This window comes from Cetorhinus maximus, chromosome 8, assembly GCF_964194155.1.
Source record: "Cetorhinus maximus chromosome 8, sCetMax3.hap1.1, whole genome shotgun sequence".
Classification (NCBI taxonomy): domain Eukaryota; kingdom Metazoa; phylum Chordata; class Chondrichthyes; order Lamniformes; family Cetorhinidae; genus Cetorhinus; species Cetorhinus maximus.
Window position 1 is genome coordinate 135818817 of NC_135886.1, and position 21216 is coordinate 135840032.

General features: G+C 44.4%; 1 protein-coding gene across 2 annotated transcripts in view; it reads left to right on the plus strand.

The window, feature by feature from the left end:
* ids (iduronate 2-sulfatase) overlaps positions 1-21216 on the plus strand; it is a 38121-nt gene that overhangs the window by 10838 nt on the left and 6067 nt on the right. For both annotated transcript variants that reach the window (XM_078547677.1, XM_078547678.1), the window contains exons 4-7: positions 8518-8606; positions 17951-18151; positions 19677-19847; positions 20935-21061. In XM_078547677.1, coding sequence (XP_078403803.1) covers positions 8518-8606; positions 17951-18151; positions 19677-19847; positions 20935-21061 — 588 coding nt within the window. The remainder of the gene's footprint in view (positions 1-8517; positions 8607-17950; positions 18152-19676; positions 19848-20934; positions 21062-21216) is intronic.

A 21216-nucleotide genomic window follows, 5' to 3' on the forward strand; every position in this document is an offset into this window, starting at 1 on the left:
ATTGGGGGAGGGGGTGGGGAGGGGGAGGGGGGGTTGTCAAGAGGTAGTTAGGTTGTGGGGATAGTTCAGTCAGGGGTTAGTTGAGGGGTGCGGGTTAGGGAGGATAATCTTGGGGTGGGGGGGTTAGTTGCTGAGTCGTGCAGGGTGGTTGGGGGAGTCGGGGAGGGCAGTCATGGGGGTCGGGGAGGGTAATTGGGGCATCGGGGAGGGTAGTCTTAGGAGTCGGGGAGGGGAGTCAGGGAGGCTAGTCATGGGGGTCGGGGAGGGCTGTCTGGAGTGTCGGGGAAGGTATTGGGGGAGTCGGGAAGGGTAGTCGTGGGAGTCGGGAAGGGTAGTCCTAGGAGTCGGAGAAGGGAGGCAGGAAGGGTAGTCGTGGGAGTCAGGGAGGGTTGTCTGGAAAGTCGGTTGTCTGGAGGTAGTTGGGGGAGTCAGGAAGGGTAGCCCTGGGGGATGGGGAGGGTAGTCATGGAGGTCAGGAGGGTAATTGGGGGGAGGGGTGGGGGGAGTTAGTCGGTGGGCGGGGAGGTAGTCGGCTCGGGTGGAGGTGTTGGGGAGGGTAGCTGGGGGAGTTGGGGATTGTAGACAGGGTGTTCAGGAGGTAGTTGGGGGGCTGGGAGAGTAGTTGGGGGGTAGGGGTGGCTAGGTGGGTTGTTGGGGGGTAGCTTTCTTGGGGGAGTGGAAAGGTTGGTTCAGTGGGGGGTGTCGGGGAGGGTCAGATGCTTGGGGAGGGGTAGTTGGGTGGTTGGTCAGTGGTGGGCAGTCAGGTGATTGGGGAAGGTAGTCAGGGGCTGTGGGGGGAGGTTCCAGTGGTAGGTCAGTGGGGTCAGTAGTATAATCCAGGAGTTAGAAATGCTTTAATCCTTCCAATTTTGTTACGCCCGGATAGGAAGAGTGTGCGAGTTATCAAGCCCCATAACTCCGCAGGCTGTACCATTAATTTAAATGTTTAATTTTCTCACCGGAGTGGCCAATTGTTTACCTCTACCTCTAGTACCCGGAAGAAAAGAGACTCTGACCAGGCTTCTTTCAAAAACTCAGAATGATTAATTTATTTTAAAACAAATCTTTTAACAAGTTGCAAGTACTGGTTAGCACACAATTGTAATCAGGAAGTATAACTATCTATCTCTTCCTAAATAATTCCCCCAGCACACACACAGACACAGGCAAACAAAGGACAAACAGATAGAGTCTCTCTTCGGGGGTGGACTTTGGAGGATGAGCATTATAAAGTAAAGGATAAAGTCCACAGGGTCTCAATGCTGTTGACTTGGAGTTCTCTCATGTGAAACCAGGCCGCTGGTCCCAGCAGATGCCTAGAAGTTCTCACCACTGGTCTCAGTTTTGCAGGTCGAAATGCAGACTGGTTACACTCAGATGAGGGTTCTCACAATTATAGGCAAGGTAGGGAGATGGAGCCAGTCAAGGTAGAGTGTCCTCCAGCAAAACGCCTTCCAAACAAGCAGGTTCACAACTTATATTATTTCCCCTCTCCCATCTGATTGCCTTTTTGTCTCCCGGCTTTTCATTAATTAAAGTTCTTTTCAGTTCAATGCAAAGAAACAGCTCCTTCTCAAGTACCAGAGAGGTCAGGTGATTATTTTTTTTGGAAGAGGCCTGTTTTTTGACAGTTCCAAGGTGAACTTATGACCTTTTAAAAACAATCCCAGATTAGCAACCACAACCAGATCAAGCCAAATCCTTTCACTTCGTAAAAGAAAACTCCGGTCCTGAGAGATATAATTCTAACAACTTTTCCCGGGCAACTATTCCGCTAAGAGAGTCGAACCATCCGAAGTCTCTGACTTTGACTCAGAGTTTCGGAGGGTTCTAGCCACAGGGGAATTGCCCAACGGAAGTTGAAGCATCCTGGACAATCTCCGCGTGGTCCTTGCGTGGGGTCTTCTGAGGGGCCCCACAGTGCAGCCTCCAGGCTACGACCATCTGACAACCAGAGGACCTGGGTCAAAGTTTTAGGCACGCAGCTTCATTAATATGTTTAAATGAGGGACTGCCCCTGAGAGAGGATTGGTTGTCCTGTCCCGCCTCAGTTAAAAATAGAAATGGATGGCTTGTGATCAGGTTTGAAATTTTTAAAAATTTAACTTCCCGAGCAAGTCAAACCCACCTGCTTTGAGTGTTAAAATTCGCTCTTGCATCTTTGTGGGCTCTTTCGGGAATCTTTCTTGAAATGTCTATTTTCATACACTCGCCCAAAACAATTTTAGCAATATCAGCTTTGAAATTTTCAATTGACCACCGCCCCCACCCCAATACCCACCCCCGCCATCACAGCCTGAACAATGTTTTTAGGGAAAAATGTTTTGGATTTCAACTGCCCTTTGTGTGTAGAAGTGCTTCCTGACATCACGCCTGACTGGCCTAACTCTGATTTTAAGATTATGTCCCCTTGCTATGGGCTCTCCCACCACCAGGGAAAATGATTTCTATCTTTCAATCCTGTTAACTCGTTTAATTATTGTTACGACGGGGATGGGAGGAGTGAGAAGCCCATCTAGTCCCAATGCTCCACAGGCCGCAGCATTAGTTTAAAAGTTTAATTCACTCACTAAAATGGCTAATGATTTACCTTCGCGACTGATAGACACAGAATAACAGAGACTTTAACCAGACTTCTTTCAACAAATTCAGAATGATTGATTTATTATAAAACAAAACTTATTTTTTAAAACAAGTTGAACTGGTTAACAGACAATTGTAATCTGGAAGTACAATTATCTGTCCCTTTTAAAATTCCCCAGCTCATGCACACATACACACACATGAACACACACGAACAAACAAAGGATGAACACATAGAGTCTTTGCAGAGATGAGCAGTTGAAAAAAATACTTTATAAAATAAAGGGTAAAGTTTGCAGGGTTTTGACACTGTCAGTCTAGAGCTCCCTCGTGTGAAGACAGGCTGTTGGTCCCAGTAGATGTCTGGAAGTTCTCACCAATGAAGCTTTGGCATAGAGGAGAATAAGACCATAAGACCATAAGACATAGGAGCAGAAATTAGGCCATTCGGCCCATCGAGTCTGCTCCGCCATTCAATCATGGCTGATAAGTTTCTCAACCTCATTCTCCCGCCTTCTCCCCATAACCTTTGATCCCCTTACCAATGAAGAACATATCTATCTCGGTCTTAAATACACTCAATGACCTGGCCTCCACAGCCTTCTGTGGCAATGAATTCCATAGATTCACCACTCTCTGGCTAAAGAAATTTCTCCTCATCTCTGTTCTAAAAGGTCTTCCCTTTACTCTGAGGCTGTGCCCTCGGGTCCTAGTCTCTCCTACTAATGGAAACATCTTCCCCACGTCCACTCTATCCAGGCCTTTCAATATTCTGTAAGTTTCAATCAGATCCCCCCTCATCCTTCTAAACTCCATCAAGTATAGACCCAGAGTCCTCAAACGTTCCTCATATGTTAAGCCTTTCATTCCTGGGATCATTCTCGTGAACCTCCGCTGGACCCTCTCCAGGGCCAGCACATCCTTCCTGAGATACGGGGCCCAAAATTGCTCACAATATTCTAAATGTGGTCTGACCAGAGCCTTATAAAGCCTCAGCAGCACATCCCTGCTTTTATATTCTCATCCTCTCGAAATAAATGCCAACATTGCATTTGCCTTCCTAACTACCGCATCAACCTGCAAGTTAACCTTAAGAGAATCCTGAACTAGGACTCCCAAGTCCCTTTTCACTCCAAACTTCTGAATTCTCTCCCTATTTAGAAAATAGCCTATGCCTCTATTCTTCCTACCAAAGTGCATGACCTCACACTTGCCCACGTTGTATTCCATCTGCCACTTCTTTGCCCATTCTCCTAACCTGTCCAAATCCTTCTGCAGCCTCCCTGCCTCCTCAATGCTACCTGTCCCTCCACCTATCTTTGTATCATCTGCAAACTTAGCTAGGATGCCCTCAGTTCCTTCATCTGGATCATTAATGTATAAAGTGAAAAGTTGTGGTCCCAACACTGACCCCTGCGGAACTCCATTAGTCACCGGCTGCCATCCTGAGAAGGACCCCCTTATCCCCACTCTCTGCCTCCCTCCAGACAGCCAATCTTCTATCCATGCTAGTACCTTGCCTCTAACACCATGGGCTCTTATCTTACTGTGCAGCCTCCTGTGCGGCACCTTGTCAAAGGCCTTCTGGAAGTCCAAGTAGATAACATCCATTGGCTCTCCTTTGTCTAACCTATTCATTACCTCCTCAAAGAATTCTAAGAGATTTGTCAGGCATGACCTCCCCTTGATGAAACCATGCTGACTTTGCCTGTCTCAGTCTCTCATGTTTCCAAAGACAGACAAGTCCCACTGAGATGAGGATTCTTAGCTGGATACTGATAACCACCCTATTTCAGGCAAGACATGAAGAGTGCGAGCTGGGCAGCTTCACTTTCTCAGTTCATTCCAGGCTGAGTTTAAAAAAAACACACATTCAAAACTTAAAGCTTATCTCTGTCATGTGATTTCCAGTAAATCACTAGCCTTTGCCTTTAAACCAGATGATTTTTCCCCATCCATTAAAATGATTGCAGTGCAAACAAGCAAACAGCTCTTCCCCCTCAAGAACCCTGCTGGTCAAGTGATTTCTTGGAACAGGCAAGCTTGCTCTCAGTCCAAAGGTGAACTTGTGGCCCATTTAAAAAAAAAATCCAGGTCAGTTTCCAAGTGTTCCAAGAGTCCAGGTAATGCATTGTCTTTCCATATTTCAAAATAAAATATTGTCCTGAAAGATATGACTCTAAGATTATCTTAAATACCTCAGTTAAATCACCCCTGAATCTCGCATACTGAAGGGAATCGAAGTTTGTTTTTTCCCTTTTAGATCCAATGTCATTCTGGTAAATCCACACTGTACCCTCCCATCACTGTTGAGGATCAAGAGTTGACTGATGGGGCAATAATTGGTCAGATCGGACTTGTCTCCCCTTTTGTGGAAGCACATTCCTGGACAATTTTTTGCATTGTTGGGTAGATGCCAGTGTTGTAGCTGTACTAGAAAAGCTTGGCTATGGGTGCGGTTAATTCTGGATCACAGATCTTCAGTATTAATTGTCGGACGTTTTGAGGGACAATAGCCTTTTCAGTCTCCAGTGCCTTCAGCCATTTCTTGATATCACGTGGAGTAAATCAAATTTGTTTTTTCTTTATTCATTCACAGAATCTGGGCTTCGCTAGCTGGGCCAGCATTTATTGCCCATCCCTATTTGCCCTCGAGAAGGTGGTGGTGAGCTGCCTTCCTGAACCGCTGCAGCCCATGTGGCGTAGGTACACCCACAGTGCTGTTAGGGCGGGAGGTCCTGGATTTTGACCCAGCGACAGTGAAGGAACGGCGATATATTTCCAAATCAGGATAGTGAGTGACTTGGAGGGGAATTTCCAGGTGGTGGTGTTCCCATCTATCTGCTGCCCTTGTCCATCCAGATGGTAGTGATCGTGGGTTTGGAAGGTGCTGACTAAGGAGCTTTGGTGAAGTCCAGCAATGCATCTGGTAGATGGTGCACACTGCTGCTACTGTGTGTCGGTGATGGAGGGAGTGAATGTTTGTGGATGTGGTGCCAATCAAGCGGACTGCATTGTCCTGGATGATGTCAAGCTTCTTGAGTGTTGTGGGAGCTGCACTCATCCAGGCAAGTGGGAAGTATTCCATCACACTCCTGACTTGTGCTTTGTAAATGGTGGAAAGGCTTTGGGGAGTCAGGAAGTGAGTTACTCGTCACAGAATTCCTAGTCTCTGACCTGCTCTTGTAGCCACAGTATTTATATGGCTAGTCCAGTTCAGTTTCTGCTCAATGGTAACCACCAAGCTGTTGATAGTGGGAGATTCAGTGATGGTAATGCCATTGAATGTCAAGGGGTGAGGGTTAGATTCTCGCTTGTTGGAGACGGTCATTGCCTGCCACTTGTGTGGTGCTAATGTTACTTGCCACTTGTCAGCCCAAACCTGGATATTGTCCAGGTCTTGCTGCATTTGGACATGGGCTGCTTTAGTATCTGAGGAGTCATGAATGGTGCTGAACATTGTGCAATCATCAATGAACATCCCCACTTCTGACCTTATGATTGAAGGAAGATCATAGACGAAGCAGCTGAAGATGGTTGGGCTGAGGATACTAACCTGAGGAACTCCTGCAGTGATGTCCTGGAGCTGAGATGACCATCCTCCAACAACCACAACCAGCTTCCTTTGTGCTAGGTATGAATCCAACCAGTGGAGAGTTTTCCCGCTGATTCCCATTGACTCCAGTTTTGCTAGGGCTCCTTGTTGCCACACTTGGTCAAATGTGGCCTTGGTGTCAAGGGCAGACACTCTCACCTCACCTCGGGAGTTCAGCTCTTTTGTCCATGTTTGAACCAAGGCTGTAATGAGATCAGGAACTGAGTGGCCTTGACAGCACCTAAATTGGGCATCAGTGAGCAGGTTATTGTTAAGCAAGTGCCGCTTGATAACACTGTTCATGACCCTTTCTATTACTTTACTGATGATCGAGAGTATACTGATGGGGCGGTAATTCGCCAAGTTGGATTTGTCCTGCATGTGTACAGGACATATCTGGGCAATTTTCCATTTAGCCGGGTAGGTGCCTGTGTTGTAGCTGTGTTGGAACGGCTTGGCTAGGAGTTCGGCAAGTTCTGGAGCACAAGTCTTCAGGACTATTGCTAGAATATTATCAGGGCCCATAGCTTTTGCAGTATCCAGTGCCTTCAGCTGTTTCTTGATATCATGTGGAGTGAATTGAACTGGCTGAAGACTGGCATCTGTGATGATGGGGACCTCCGGAGGAGGCTGAGATGGATCATCCATTTGGCACTGCAGGCTGAAGATTGTAGCAATGCTTCAGCCTTATCTTTTGCACTGCTGTGCTGGGCTCCCCCATCATTGAGGATGGGGATATTTGTGGAGCCTCCTCCTCCATTGAGTTGTTTAATTGTCCACCACCATTCACGATTGGATGTGGCAGGACTGTAGAGCTTAGATCTGATCTGCTGTTTGTGGGATTGGTTAGCTCTGTCTATCACTTGCTGCTTATGCTGTTGGCACGCAAGTAGTCCTGTGTTATAGCTTCACCAGCTATTTTTAGATATGCCTGGTGCTGCTCCTGGCATGCCCTCCTGTACTCTTCATTGAACCAGAGTCGATCCCCTGGCTTGATGGTAATGGTAGAGTGGGGGATATGCTAGGCCATGAGGTTACAGATTGTGTTCAGGTACAATTCTGCTGATGGCTCACACCGACAGATGCCTCGTCTTGAGTTGCTATATTTGTTCGAAATCTGTCCCATTTAGCATGATGGTAGTGTCACACAACACAATAGAGGGCATCCTCAGTGTGAACACGTGACATCACAGTCTCCACAGTGACTATACGGTGGTCATTCCTACCAATACTGTCCTGGACAGATGCATCTGTGAGGGGCAGGTTGGTGAGGACAAGGTCAAGTATGGTTTTCTCTCTTGTTGGTTCCCTCAACACTTGCCACAGACCCAGTCTAGCAGCTATTTCCTTTTGGACTCGGCCAGCTTAATCAGTAGTTGTGCTACCAAGCCATTCTTGGTGATGGACATTGAAGTCCCCCGTACATTCTGTGCCCTTATCACCCCTCAGTACTTCTTCCAATACTTCTTCCAAGTGATGCTCAACATGAAGGAACACTGATTCAGGGAGGGCAGTACGTGGCATTCAGCAGGAGGTTTTTTGCCCATGTTTGACCTGATGTCATGGGGTCCGGAGTCGATGTTGAGGACTCCCAGAGCTACTCCCTCCTGACTGTATACCACTGTGCTGCCACCTCAGTTGGGTCTGTCCTGCTGTTAGAACAGGACATACCCAGGAATGATGATGGTGGTGCCTGGCTCATTATCTCTAAGATATGATTCAGTGAGAATGACAATGTCAAGCTGTTGTTTGACTAGTCTGTGAGACAGCTCTCCCAATTTTGGCACTAGCCCCTAGATGTTAAACTTATTAACAGGGCTAAGTTTGCCATTGTCATTTCCAGTGCTTAAGTCAATGTCAGTTGGTCCGTCCGGTTTCGTTCCTTTTTTGAGACTTCGTAGCGGTTTTATACACTGCTAGGCCACTGCACAGGCCATTTAAGAACCAACCACATTACTGTGGATCTGGAGTCACACGTAGGCAGGTTTCCTTCCCTAAAGGGCATGAGTGAACCAGAGGGGTTTTTAGAACAATCGACAATGGTTTTGTAGTCATCATAGACTTTTAATTCTAGATTTTTATTGAATTCAAATTTCACCATCTGCCATGGCTAGATTTGAACCCTTGTCCCTAGAGCATTACCCTGGCACTTATGGTTACTAGTCCAGCTACAAGACCACTACGCCATCACCTTTGCTTTCTTTACTTACAATACCAGTGACCTGGCACAAAAGACTAACATCTCTAAATGTTTGTGCCTTTGATGTGTTTTATTTTAATATAATCTCTGAGCATGATCAACAATGTTAAACTTAACTGCAATGTCCCTCATCTTTCAGGGATTGTGTCCAATCATACGGATGATTATCCTTACAGCTGGTCCATTCCTCCGTTTCATCCTTCAACACAGAAATATAAAAACGCAAAGGTAACACCTAACTGTTATGTTAGTGAAGGGGATGAAGGTGATTCAGACTGTGGTGCTGAGGTCTTTGAGTCAATCAGTGTGGATTCGAGTCAAGCGTAAGCCAAGGCTTCTTCAGCAGTATGTCCCAAACCTGTGACCTATGACACCTAGCAGGACATGGGCAGCATACGCATGGGAGTACCACCACTTCCAAGCCACACAGTATGCTGACTTTGACAATGTTCCTTTAGTCTTTCAATACCAAGGTGATCACCCGTATTGAGGAAATCTGGTCTTGAGTCTGTTGGAGTGGAATGCTGATAAATCATCTCATCTTCATAGATCATAGCTCATATCTCAAATGTTGGAGGCAGATTTGGCAGCACTGATGCAGTTGATGTCTTTGCTTCAGAGTGAGGGTTCATTAACTTCATCTTTATTTGATGGTGTTGCCCGGTATTTTGCCAGCCAGAATAATTTCACCTAAAAATCCTGCAGTGTATAATGGGAAAGATGAAGTTTCCTGCTGTCCCATTCTCCCCATGACTTTGCTTGTATGGGTGGTGTGTGTTTACATGTGGCTACGTGTGAGTAACACTGAGCAAGTAACAGCAATGTATGGAGCTGTGACCACATTTAATGTATTCTAAAGACAAGAGGCTGTCCTTTTCGGGTTCTTCTGAAGAATTCCATAAGACCATAAGATGTAGGAACAGAAGTAGGCCATTTGGCCCATCGAGTCTGCTCCGCCATTTAATGAGATCATGGCTGATCTGATAATCCTCAATCCACTTTCCTGCCTTTTCTCCTTAACCTTTGATTCCCTTACTGATTAAAAATCTGTCTATCCCAGCCTTGAATATATTTAACGACCCGGCCTCTACAGCCCTCTGTGGTAAAGAATTCCAAAGATTCACCATCCTCTGAGAGAAGAAATTCCTCCTCATCTCTGCCTTAAATGGGCGACCCCTTACGCTGAGATTATACCCTCTGCTCCTGGACTCTCCCAGAAGGGGAAACAGTCTCTCAGCATCCACCCTGTCAAGCCCCCTAAGAATCTTATATGTTTCAATAAGGTCGCCTCTCATTCTTCTAAACTCCAATGAGTACAGGCCCAACCTACTCAACCTCTCCTCATAAAAAAAACCCTCCATACCTGGAATCAACCTGGTGAACCTTCTCTGGACTGCCTCCAATGCCAGTATATCTTTCCTTGGGTAAGGGGACCAAAACTGTCCACAGTATTCTAGACATGGCCTAACTAGTGCCTTGTATATTTTTAGCAAGACTTCCCTATTTTTATACTCCATTCCCCTTTGAAATAAAGGCCAACATTCCATTTGCCTTCCTTATTACCTGCTGAACTTGTATGTTAGCTTTTTGTGATTCATGCACAAGGACCCCCAAATCCTCCTGCGCTGTAGCTTTCTGCAGTCTTTCTCCATTTAAATAACATTTAGCTCCTCTATTCTTCCTGCCAAAATGCATAACCTCAATTTCCCCACATTATATTCCAGCTGCCAAGTTTTTGCCCACTCACTTAACCTGTCCATATCCTTCAGTAGTCTTCTTGCGCCATCCTCACCACTTGCCTTCCCACCTATTTTTGTGCCATCAACAAACTTGGTGACAGTACATTCACTTCCCTCATCCATCCAAGTCATTAATATATATTGTAAATAATTGTGGCACTCCACTAGTTACAGGTTGCCATCCTGAAAATGACCCCCTTATCACAACTCTGTCTTCTATTAGTTAGCCAATCCTCTAACCATGCTAATATACTACCCCCAACACCATGGGCTCTTACCTTATTAAGTAGCCTTGTGTGCGGTACCTTATCAAATGCCTTTTGGAAATCCAAATATATTGCATCTACTGGTTCCCCTTTATCCATTCTGCTTGTTACCTCCTCAAAGAACTCTAATAAATTTGTCAGGCATGATTTCCCCTTCATGAAGCAATGCTGACTCTGCTTGATTATATTATGCATTTCTAAGTGCTCTGCTATTGTATCTTTTATAATAGACTCTAACATTTTACTAATGACGGATGTTAAGCTAACTGGCCTATAGTTACCAATAGATAAGATCACACGGAGTTAGGGGTAATATGTTAGCTTGGATAGAGGATTGGCTAACCAACAGAAAGCAGAGAGTCAGGATAAATGGGTCTTTTTCTGGATGGCAAGCTGTAACTAGTGGGGTACCTCAGGGTTCGGTCATTGGGCCCCAACTATTTACAATCTATATTAATGACTTGGATTCAGGGATAGAAGGTACTATTGCTAAATTTGCAGATGACACCAAAATAGGTGGGAAAGTAAGTTGCAATGAAGAAATAAGAAATTTACAAATGGATATGGACAGGTTAGGTGAATGGGCCAACATTTGGCAGATGGAGTTTAACGTGGTTAAGTGTGAGGTTACCCATTTTGGTCGGAAGAATAAAAAGGCGACTTATTTAAATGGAGAGAAATTTCAGAATGCTTCAGTGCAGAGGGATCTGGCTGAAAGCTAGTATGTAGGTACAGCAGGTAATAAGGAAGGAAAATGGAATTTTGGCATTTATTGCTAAAGGAATAGAGTATAAAAATAGGGAAGCACTGTGGCAACTGTACAAGGCATTGGTGGGACCGCACCTGTGCACAGTTTTGGTCCCCTTACTTGAGGAAGGATGTAGTTGCACTGGAGGCGGTTCAGAAGAGGTTCACTAGATTTGATTCCAGAGATGCGGGACTTGTCTTATGAGGAAAGATTGAGCAGTTTAGGCCTATACTCACTAGAGTTTAGAAGGATGAGAGGAGATCTTAATGAGGTATATAAGATGTTAAAGGGGACAGACAAAGTAGACATGGAGCGGATGTTTCCCCTTGTGGGGCATTCTAGAATGAGAGGCCATAGTTTTAGGCTAAGGGGTGGTAGATTTAAATTAGAGTTGAGGAGGAATTACTTTTCTCAAAGGGTTGTGAATCTGTGGAATTCACTACCTCAGAGTGCAGTGGATACCGGGACGCTGAATAAATTTAAGGAGGAGATAGACAGATTTTTAATTAGTAACGGGTTGAAAGGTTATGGGGAGAGGGCGGGAAATTGGAGTTGAGGCCGAAATGAGATCAGCCATGATCGTATTGAATGGTGGGGCAGGTTCGAGAGGCTGAATTGCCTACTCCTGCTCCTAGTTCTTATGTTTTTATGTTCTTAAGTTACCCTTTTTTTGTCTCCCATTGGCAGTTTTCCAATCCTCTGGGACTTTTCCAGAATCTAAGGATTCTTGGAAGATTACTACCAGTGCATCCACTTTCTCTGTAGCTACTTCCTTTAATATCCTAGGATGCAACCCATCAGGTCCGGGGACTTATCGGCCTTTAGCCCCACTAGTTTGCCTAATACTTTTTCTCTAGTGATAGTTATTATATTCATTTCCTCCCTGCTGGCCCCCATCCCCCTTTTAGCCAATTGATTATTTGATATTTTTGGAATGCTATTAGTGTCTTCCACCACGAGGACTAATACAAAGTATTTATTCAACTCCTCTGCCATTTCCTGGTTCCCCAGTCTCATTCTCTAAGGGGCCTATGCTCACTTTGGCCTCTCATTTCCTTTTTATATATTTAAAGAAGCTCTTACTATCCGTTTTTATATCACTTGTGAGTTTACCCTTAAAGTTTATTTTCTCCCTAATTTTTTTGGGTCACCTTTTGTTGGTTTTTAAACTTTCCCAATCCTCTGTCTTATCACTAATCCTTGCCACATTGTAGGTTTTCTTTTCTTTCAGTTTGATACTATCCTTAACTTCCTTGGTTAACCATGGTTGGTTTATCTCCTTCCTAGAACCCTTCTTCTTCACTGGGTTATATCTTTGTTGTCATAGAGTCATAGAGTCGTAGAGGTGTACAGCACAGAAAGAGGCCCTTCAGCCCATTGAGTCTGCGCCGGTCAAACAAGTACTTAACTATTCTAATCCCATTTTCCAGCACTAGGCCCATAGCCTTGTATGCCATGGCATCGCAAGTGCACATCCAAATACTTCTTAAATGTTATGAGGGTTTCTGCCTCTACCACCCTTTCAGGCAGTGAGTTCCAGATTCCCACTACCCTCTGGGTGAAAAAATTCTTCCCAACACCCCCTCTAAACCTCCTGCCCCTTACCTTAAATCTATGCCCCCTGGTTATTGATCCCTCCACCAAGGGGAAAAGTTTCTTCCTGTCTACCCTATCTATGCCCCTCATTATTTTATACACCTCAATCATGTCCCCCTTCAATCTCCTCTGCTAAAAGGAAAATAACCCCAGTCTCTCCAATCTCTCCTCATAACTAAAACTTTCCAGCCCAGGCAACGTTCTGATAAATCTCATCTGCACTCTCTCTAGTGCAATCACATCCTTCCTATAATGCGGATTCCAGAACTGCACGCAATATTCTAGCTGTGGCCTAACCAGCATTTTATACAGTTCCAGCATAACCTCCCTGCTCTTATATTCTGCGCCTCTGCTAATAAAGAGTCCCATATGCCTTCTTAACCACCTTATCTACCTTCCCGGTACCTTAAGGGACCGGTGGACATGCACACCAAGGTCCCTCTGATCCTCGGTACTTACCAGAGTCCTACCATCCATCGTGTATTCCTGTGCCTTGTTTGTCCTCACACTTATCCAGATTAAATTCCATTTGCCACAGAACAGCCCATCTGACCAGCCCATCTATATCCTCCTGTAATCTAAGGCTATCTTCCTCACTATTTACCACTCCACCAATTTTCGTGTCATCCACGAACTTACTGATCAACCCTCCTACATTCAAGTCTAAATCATTTATGTATACCACAAACAGCAAACAGCAATACCGATCCCTGTGGAACCCCACTGGACACAGGCATCCAGTCACAAAAACAGCCCTCGACTATCACCCTCTGCTTCCTGCCACTCAGTCAATTCTGGATCCAATTTGCCAAATTGCCATGGATCCCATGGACTCTTACCTTGGTTATCAGTCTCCCATGTGGGGCCTTATCAAAAGCCTTGCTGAAGTCCAAGTAGACTACGTCAAATGCATTGCCCTCATCTACACACCTGGTCACCTCTTCGAAAAATTCAGTCAAATTGGTCAGACATGACCTCCCCTTAACAAAACCACACTGACTGTCCTTGATTAATCCCAACTCTCCAAGTGTAGATTAATTCTGTCTCTCAGAATTGCATCCAATAGTTTCCGCTGTCAGGCTCAGAGTCAGGAAGCATCATCGGAGCTCAGATGTATATTTTATGTTTGATCCATTTTCCTTAGATGAGGAGGAAGTTACAAGATTTCCAGAAGTTTTTTTTCTGAGAGAAAATCTTCCTCCTCATCTCTGTTTTAAGTGGGCACCCCCTTACTCTGAGATTATGCCCTCTGGTCCTAGACTCTCCCACAAGGGGAAACAGTCTCTCAGCATCTACCCTGTCAAACCCCCTAAGACTCATATATGTTTCAATAAGGTCACCTCTCATTCTTCTAAACTCCAATGAGTACAGGCCCAACCTACTCAACCTCTCCTCATAAGAAAATCCCTCCATACCTGAGATCAATCTGGTGAACATTCTCTGGACTGTCTCCAATGCCAGTTTATATTTCCTTAGATAAAGGGACCAAAATTGTTTACAGTATCCTAGGTGTGATCTAACTAGTGCCTTGTATATTTTTATCAAGACTTCCCTATTTTTATACTCCATTTCCTTTGAAATAAAGGCCAACATTCCATTTGCCTTCCCTATTACCTGCTGAACTTGTATGTTAACTTTTTGGGATTCATGCACAAGGACTCCCAAATCCCTCTGTGCTGCAGCTTTCTGCAGTCTTTCTGCATTTAAATAATATTCAGCTCTTCCATTCTTCCTGCCAAAGTGCAAAACCTCACATTTTCCTGCATTATATTCCATCTGCCAAGTTTATGCCCACTCACTTAACCTGTCTATATCCCTCTGTAAACTCTTTGCATCATCCTCACCACTTGCCTTCCCACCTATTTTTGTGACATCCGCAAACTTGGCGATAGTACATTCACTTCCCTCATCCAAGTCATTAATATATATTGTAAATAATTGAGGCCCCAGCACTGATCCCTGTGGCACTCCACTAGTTACAGGTTGCCATCCTGAAGATGCCCCCCTTAACCCAACTCTGTCTTCTATTAGTCAGCCAATCCTCTATCCATGCTAATATACTAACCCCAATACCATGGGCTCTTATTTTATTAAGTAGCCTTGCTTGCAGTACCTTCCCCAGCCCTCCTTCGAACTGGTAGCCATGGAATCATCTACATCCACCTGCAAGGACAGACAGGCCCTCAGTTTAATGTCTCAGCTGAAAGATGGCACCTCCTTTGGTGCGGCACTCCCTCAGTAAATGGCACCAGGTGTGTCAGCCTAGATTATATGCTCAAATCCCTGGAATGGGATTAAAGATGAAAGATATTTTTTCTACACTTCTGTCAATAAAAACCAACTCAATATCTGATTTCCTGATTAATAAACGTACAGTTTACATGCTGCTATGAGAAGAGCACAATAATTTAGTAAACAATATTCATCCTATTGGAGAACACTTCCTCATTATGAAGATCTCTTTGCAATAAAATGTTTCAAATTGTTACTGATGAAACAGTCAGAATAAAGAATATTTCAACTTGAGCATACATCTAGGTTGACACCCCGAATGCCATACTGGGGTAGTGCTGCACTGTTGGAGGCGCTGCCTTTCAGCTGAGACGTTAAAACAATGCCCAGCCTGCCGTCTCATAGAAGCATAGAAAATAGGAGCAGGAGCAGGTCATTCAGCCCTTCGAGCCTGCTCCGCCATTCAATGTGATCATGGCGATCATGGTGAGTCATGAACTATTTTCTTAAACATCTGCCATTGTTCATCAACCATCTTTTCTGCTAAACTCCTTTCTCAGTCCACTCCAGCCAACTCTGCCCTCACCCCTTTGTAATTACCCTGATTTAAGTTCAGCACAGTTGTTTCCGACCCAAGTTTTTCACTCTCAAACTGAATGATAATTTCTGGCATGTTATGGTCACTGTATCCCAGGGGATCTTTTTCTCTGAGTTCATTTATTAAACCTGCCTCATTGCACATTAACAGATCCAAAATAGCCTGATCCCTGGTTGGATCCAAAACATATTGTTCTAGGAAACTATCCCGAATACACTCTATGAATACTTGCTCGTGGCTACCTCTGCTAATTTGATTTTCCCAATCTACATGAAAATTGAAGTCACCCATGATTAATGTACTGCCTTTTTTGCATGCCCTCATTATCTCCTGATTTATTCTCTGTTCTACAGTGTAGCTACTGTTAGGGGGCCTATAGGTTACTCCCACCAGTGTCTTCTTCGCCTTGTTATTTCTTACCTTCACCCATACGGATTCTACATCTTCCGATCCAAGATCTTTTCTTGCTATCGTACTTATTCCATCTCATACTAACAAAGCTACCCCACCACCCTTTCCTTCCTGCCTGTCTTTTTGAAAAGTCACATACCCCTAAATATTTGGTTCCCAGCTTTGATCTCCTTGTAACCACGTCTTTGTAATGGCTGTAAGATCATACCCATTAACCTCTATTTGTGCCATTAATACATTTATCTTATTCCGAAATGATATGCTTTTAAGTAAAGAGTCATTAATTTTGATTTTTTACCATTTTTCCCCCTTTGACCCTATTGGCTGCTGTGTTTTTATGTTTGTACACTCTGTCACTTCCTGTCACACTCTCGGAATCATTACCTAAATAGCTGCCCTGCAATGCTGCCATATTCTTTTGCTTTGTAAGCCTACTTATCCCCTCTCCAGAACCCTCTCCCCCCACACCCCCTGCACCGTCTATTTAGTTTAAAGCCCTCTCTACAGCCCTAGTTATTCGATTCTCCAGGACACTGGTCCCAGCACGGTCCAAGTGAAGCCCGTCCCACCAGAACAGCTCCCTTCTACCCTAGTACTGGTGCCAGTGCCCAAGAACTGAAACCCATTCCTCCCACACCAATCTTTGAGCCATGCATTTTACTCCTTGGCTTTATTTATCCTATGCCAGTTTGCCCATGGTCCTGGTAGTAATCCCGAGATTATTACCTTGGAGGTTCTGTTTTTTGAATTTAACTCCTAACTGTTCAAATTCTTTCAGCAGAACCTCCTTTCTAGGCCTATCAGTGCCATAGGTACCAACGTGGATGACAATAAGTGGATCCCTCCCCTCCCACTCCAAGTTCCTTTCCAGCCCTGAGGAGATGTCCTTAACCCTGGCACCGGGCAGGCAACACAGCCATTGGGACTCATGCTCACGGCTGCAGAGAACAATATCTATCCCCATAATTACACTGTCCCCTACCATGACTACGTTGCTATTTCCTCCCCCACTTGAATGGTTCCCTGCACCACGGTACTGTGGTCAGTTCGCTCATCCTCCCTGCAGTCCCTGCTCTCGTCCACACAGCTTACAAGAACCTTGTAACTGTTGGACAGTTGCAGGTGCCGAGGCTCCTCGAACGCTACCCCCTGCAACCCCATACCTGCCTTACCTGCAGCCACACCCTCCTGTCCCTGACCACAAATCTAATTACCTAATCTGAGGGGTGTGACCGCCTCCTGGAGCAAAGTGCCCAGGTAAGTTTCCCCCTCCCTGATGTGACGCAATGTCTGCAGCTCGGACTCCAGCTCATTTGGATCCGAAGCTGTTCAAGCTGCAAACACTTGCTACAGATGTGTTCGCTTTGGATCACCTTGGTGTCCAGCAAGTCACACATGCCGCAGCAGCAACACGTCACCCATTCTGCCATCACTATCATATTTTATTTAGTTCTTAAATTAATTACTCTGCATTTTACACTTGAAGAATCTCCTACTCTTTACACTTTATTGCAATTATTTTTTTACACTAGTATCAATCTTATACTTAACAAGCTATTTTTAAGAAAAGGAGAGGAAAAAAAGACTAGAGACCGAAACACAAACTAAAGACTTTACTTTTACTTTAAATACTATAAATACTCAGCAATCCTACTCACCAATCAGCTGCTTTCCCTGCATTTGCGTCGTGTTATGGTTTGCGATGTCACTCCGCTGGTGCTCTCACATGAAGTCTCCCCGCTTTTTTTAAATGAAGTCTTCCCACTCTTTTTAAAATGAACTCCTCCCATTCTTTTTCTTTTTAAAAAAAAATTCAGTGCTGATGCGACTAACCATGCTATAATATATTTGATACAAAGATAAACATTGGTGCACTGAAAATTTAACATTGAAAGTTCTGCGGGTGATGTGTACCATGACAATCAAAAGATGAATGGTGGACACAAAGAGAACTGCATTAACTGAGTGTTTTCTTCAGCTAGGTCTGCAAAGGACCAGATGGCAAAAAGCATGCAAACTTAGTTTGCCCAGTGGATATTGAGGAAATGCCAGAACGCACACTGCCTGATATACAGAGTACTGAAGAGGCAATTCGGTTATTGAAGAGTGTAAAAAGCCTGGAAAGCCCTTTCTTTTTGGCTGTTGGTTATCATAAGCCGCACATTCCACTGAAATATCCCAAGGTAACCACGCCATAGACCGGTGAAAATTTTGGGAGCTGTCCATTGTACAGTTTTGTCTGTCCGCATAATATTAGCACAATACAAATACTGTAAAGATTGCTGTATAAATATAATGAGCACATGCTCGTTACATAACACAGATCTAATTATTGGTAAAAGGAACTTGCCTTTCACGACCCCAGGACATGAGTCTGTAAAGCACTTTACAGCCAATGAGATACTATTGAAGTGTAGTCTATGTTGTAACGTAGAAAATGTAGCAGCCAATTTGCACACGAGCTCCCACAAACAGTAATGTGATAATGACCAGATAATATTTTAACGATGTTAATCAAGGGAGGAATATTAGTCAAGATACCAGGGAGAATTCCGCTACTATTTTTCGAAATATTGCTGTGGAGGTAGATGGGCCTCAGTTCCCCGAAAAGCAGCTCCTCCATCAGTGCAGCTCTCCCTTGGTCCTGAACTGAAGGGTCGACCTAGATTTTGTGAAAATAGCTGGAAATTTGAATTGTTTCTGGGCACGTTCCATACGAATTGCGTGACTTCACATAGAGCTAATACTGAAAGTTTGTGTGTATTTCTGATTTTATATTCGCGCATCAAACATTGAATCTGTGGGCATCAGTCTGATGCAGAACAAATATGCTGCATTGGTGGGCGGAGAGTAGTGGCCATTTAGTTATAGAGCTATTATTGTGTAGGCCACTCTTTACATCTATTGCCTTGTACACACATAGGGTTGAAAGGACAGAGTTTTATGGCCTAATATCTGATCCTGCTGATGATGAATGGCACAAAGCTTGGAAACCATTAGAACATAAGAAATAGGAGCAGGAGAAAGGCCACACAGCCCCTAGAGCCTGGTCCACCATTCGATAAGATCATGGTTGATCTGATCTTGGCCTCAACTCCACTATCCTGCCTCTCCCCCAAACTTGACTCCCTTGCAGGTCAAAAATCTAGCTCAGCCTTGAATATATTAAATGAGCTAGCCTCCACTGCTCTCTGGTGTAGAGAATCCCAAAGATTAAGAACCCTATGGGAGAGAAAATTCCTTCTCACTTCCGTTTTAAATGGGAGAGCCCTTATCCTGAAACTGTTCCCCCTAGTTATAGATTCCCCCAGAAGGGGAAACATCCGATCAGCATCTACCCTGTCAAGCCCATGGAATCTGATATGTTTCAGTAAGATCACCATTGTTTAATACATACAAACATACAAATGTATGATCTAGGAGCAAGAGTAGGCCACTTGGCCCTTCAAGCCCACTCCGCCATTCAATAAGATCTTGGCTGATCTGATTGTAACCTTCCACCTAACCCCAATAACCTTTCACCTCTTTGTTAATCAAGAATCTATGTAGCTCTGCTATAAGTGTCTTCAAACCCTATTTGAACTAGAGTTCGGCCCCAGGAGCATGATGTGCAAGAGAAGGCTTACATCTTTAAAAGGCTTGAAGAATGCATTTTTGTCAAGATTTTTTTGTGTAAATCTAAACTTGTGTGATTTTTATTCTGTTCAGGAATTTTTAAAATTATATCCACCTGATAAGATCCCCCTGGCACCTGATCCCAAAATCCCACCAAAACTACCCCGAGTGGCATATAACCCATGGACTGACCTAAGAGAAAGAGATGACGTGAAGGCCCTCAACATAAGTTTTCCATATGGACCCATTCCTGATGACTTTCAGGTATGTGTTTAATCTGATCTTAAAGGGAACATTCAGTTAACGGAAGAGCCAGATGCTAAGCATAGCTTCTTTCACACATGGTGAAGAGAATGGATTTGTTGCTTGTATATGTTTTGACTGTGTAAAATGATGATGTACTCCAAGTCTCGTTAGGGATTTTGGAATATTTTATGAGGTGATGCCCTCTTTAGCAGCCTTCTGTCTCTCCGCCTTTTCAATTCTTGGTTGGCTCTCTAGAAGTGGAGCCTTTTTGTTAATTTTTTAGACTTGGACATTAAACTGTTTTCAGGTATTGCTACAGTCAGCAGAAATGATGTTGTACATGAATGTTTAGTATATCCTGTGTACTAATCTTTAATGAGCATTTCACAGAAGGAGGCTGCTGCCCCTCACCCAGCTATTTCGGAATGGCTTTTTGCCCTTCAAATCACTGGGCTGTTCCATCACGCTGGTGGAGGGTGGGGAGATGGGAATTTTGGCCTCAATTCCTCCAGAAGAGATAGTGGATTTGGGGGAGATGGTGGCATAGTGGTAATATTGCTGGACTATTATATTTTTATTCATTCATTCATGGGAGGTGGGCATCGCTGGCTAGGCCAGCATTTATTGCCCATTCCTGATTGCCCTTGAGAAGGCGTTGGCGAGCTGCCTTCTTGTACTGCTGCAGTCCATGCGGTGAACCACGTGGTTAATCCAGATGCCCAGGCTAATGCTCTGGGGAGGTGAGTTCAAATCTCACCATGGCAGCTGGTGGAATTTGAATTTAGTTAATAAATATGGAATATAAAGCTAGGCTCAGTAATGGTGGCCATGAAACTATCATTAATTGTCGCAAAAGCCTATCTGGCTCACTCATGTCCTTTAGGGAAGGAAATCTGCTGTCCTTACCTGGTCTGGCCTACATGCGATTCCAAACCCACAGCAATGTAGTTGACTCTTAACTGCCCTTTGAAATGACCAGCAAGCCACTCAGTTCAAGGGCAGTTAGGGATGGACAACAAATGCTGGCCTTGCCAGCGACACCCACATCCGATGAGAGAATAAAGAAAAAAAAAAATATGTGATCTGTGATCTTTGTATCTCACAGGTGCTGATTCGCCAGAGTTACTTTGCTGCCGTCTCCTATATGGATACTCAAGTCGGCAAACTACTGAGCACACTGGATGAGCAGGAGCTGGCCAATAATACAATTGTTGTGTTTACTGCTGACCATGGTGAGCTATAACATTGGGTCTAGTGGAGAGCTAATGGATATAATAACAGTCATGGGCAGTTATGAGGAAAAACTGTTCATTTCATTCATGAACCTGTTGATAAGTAGGGATTTTAAACGTTGGCAGTATTTTCTGATTCCACTGAGCTCTGTGCT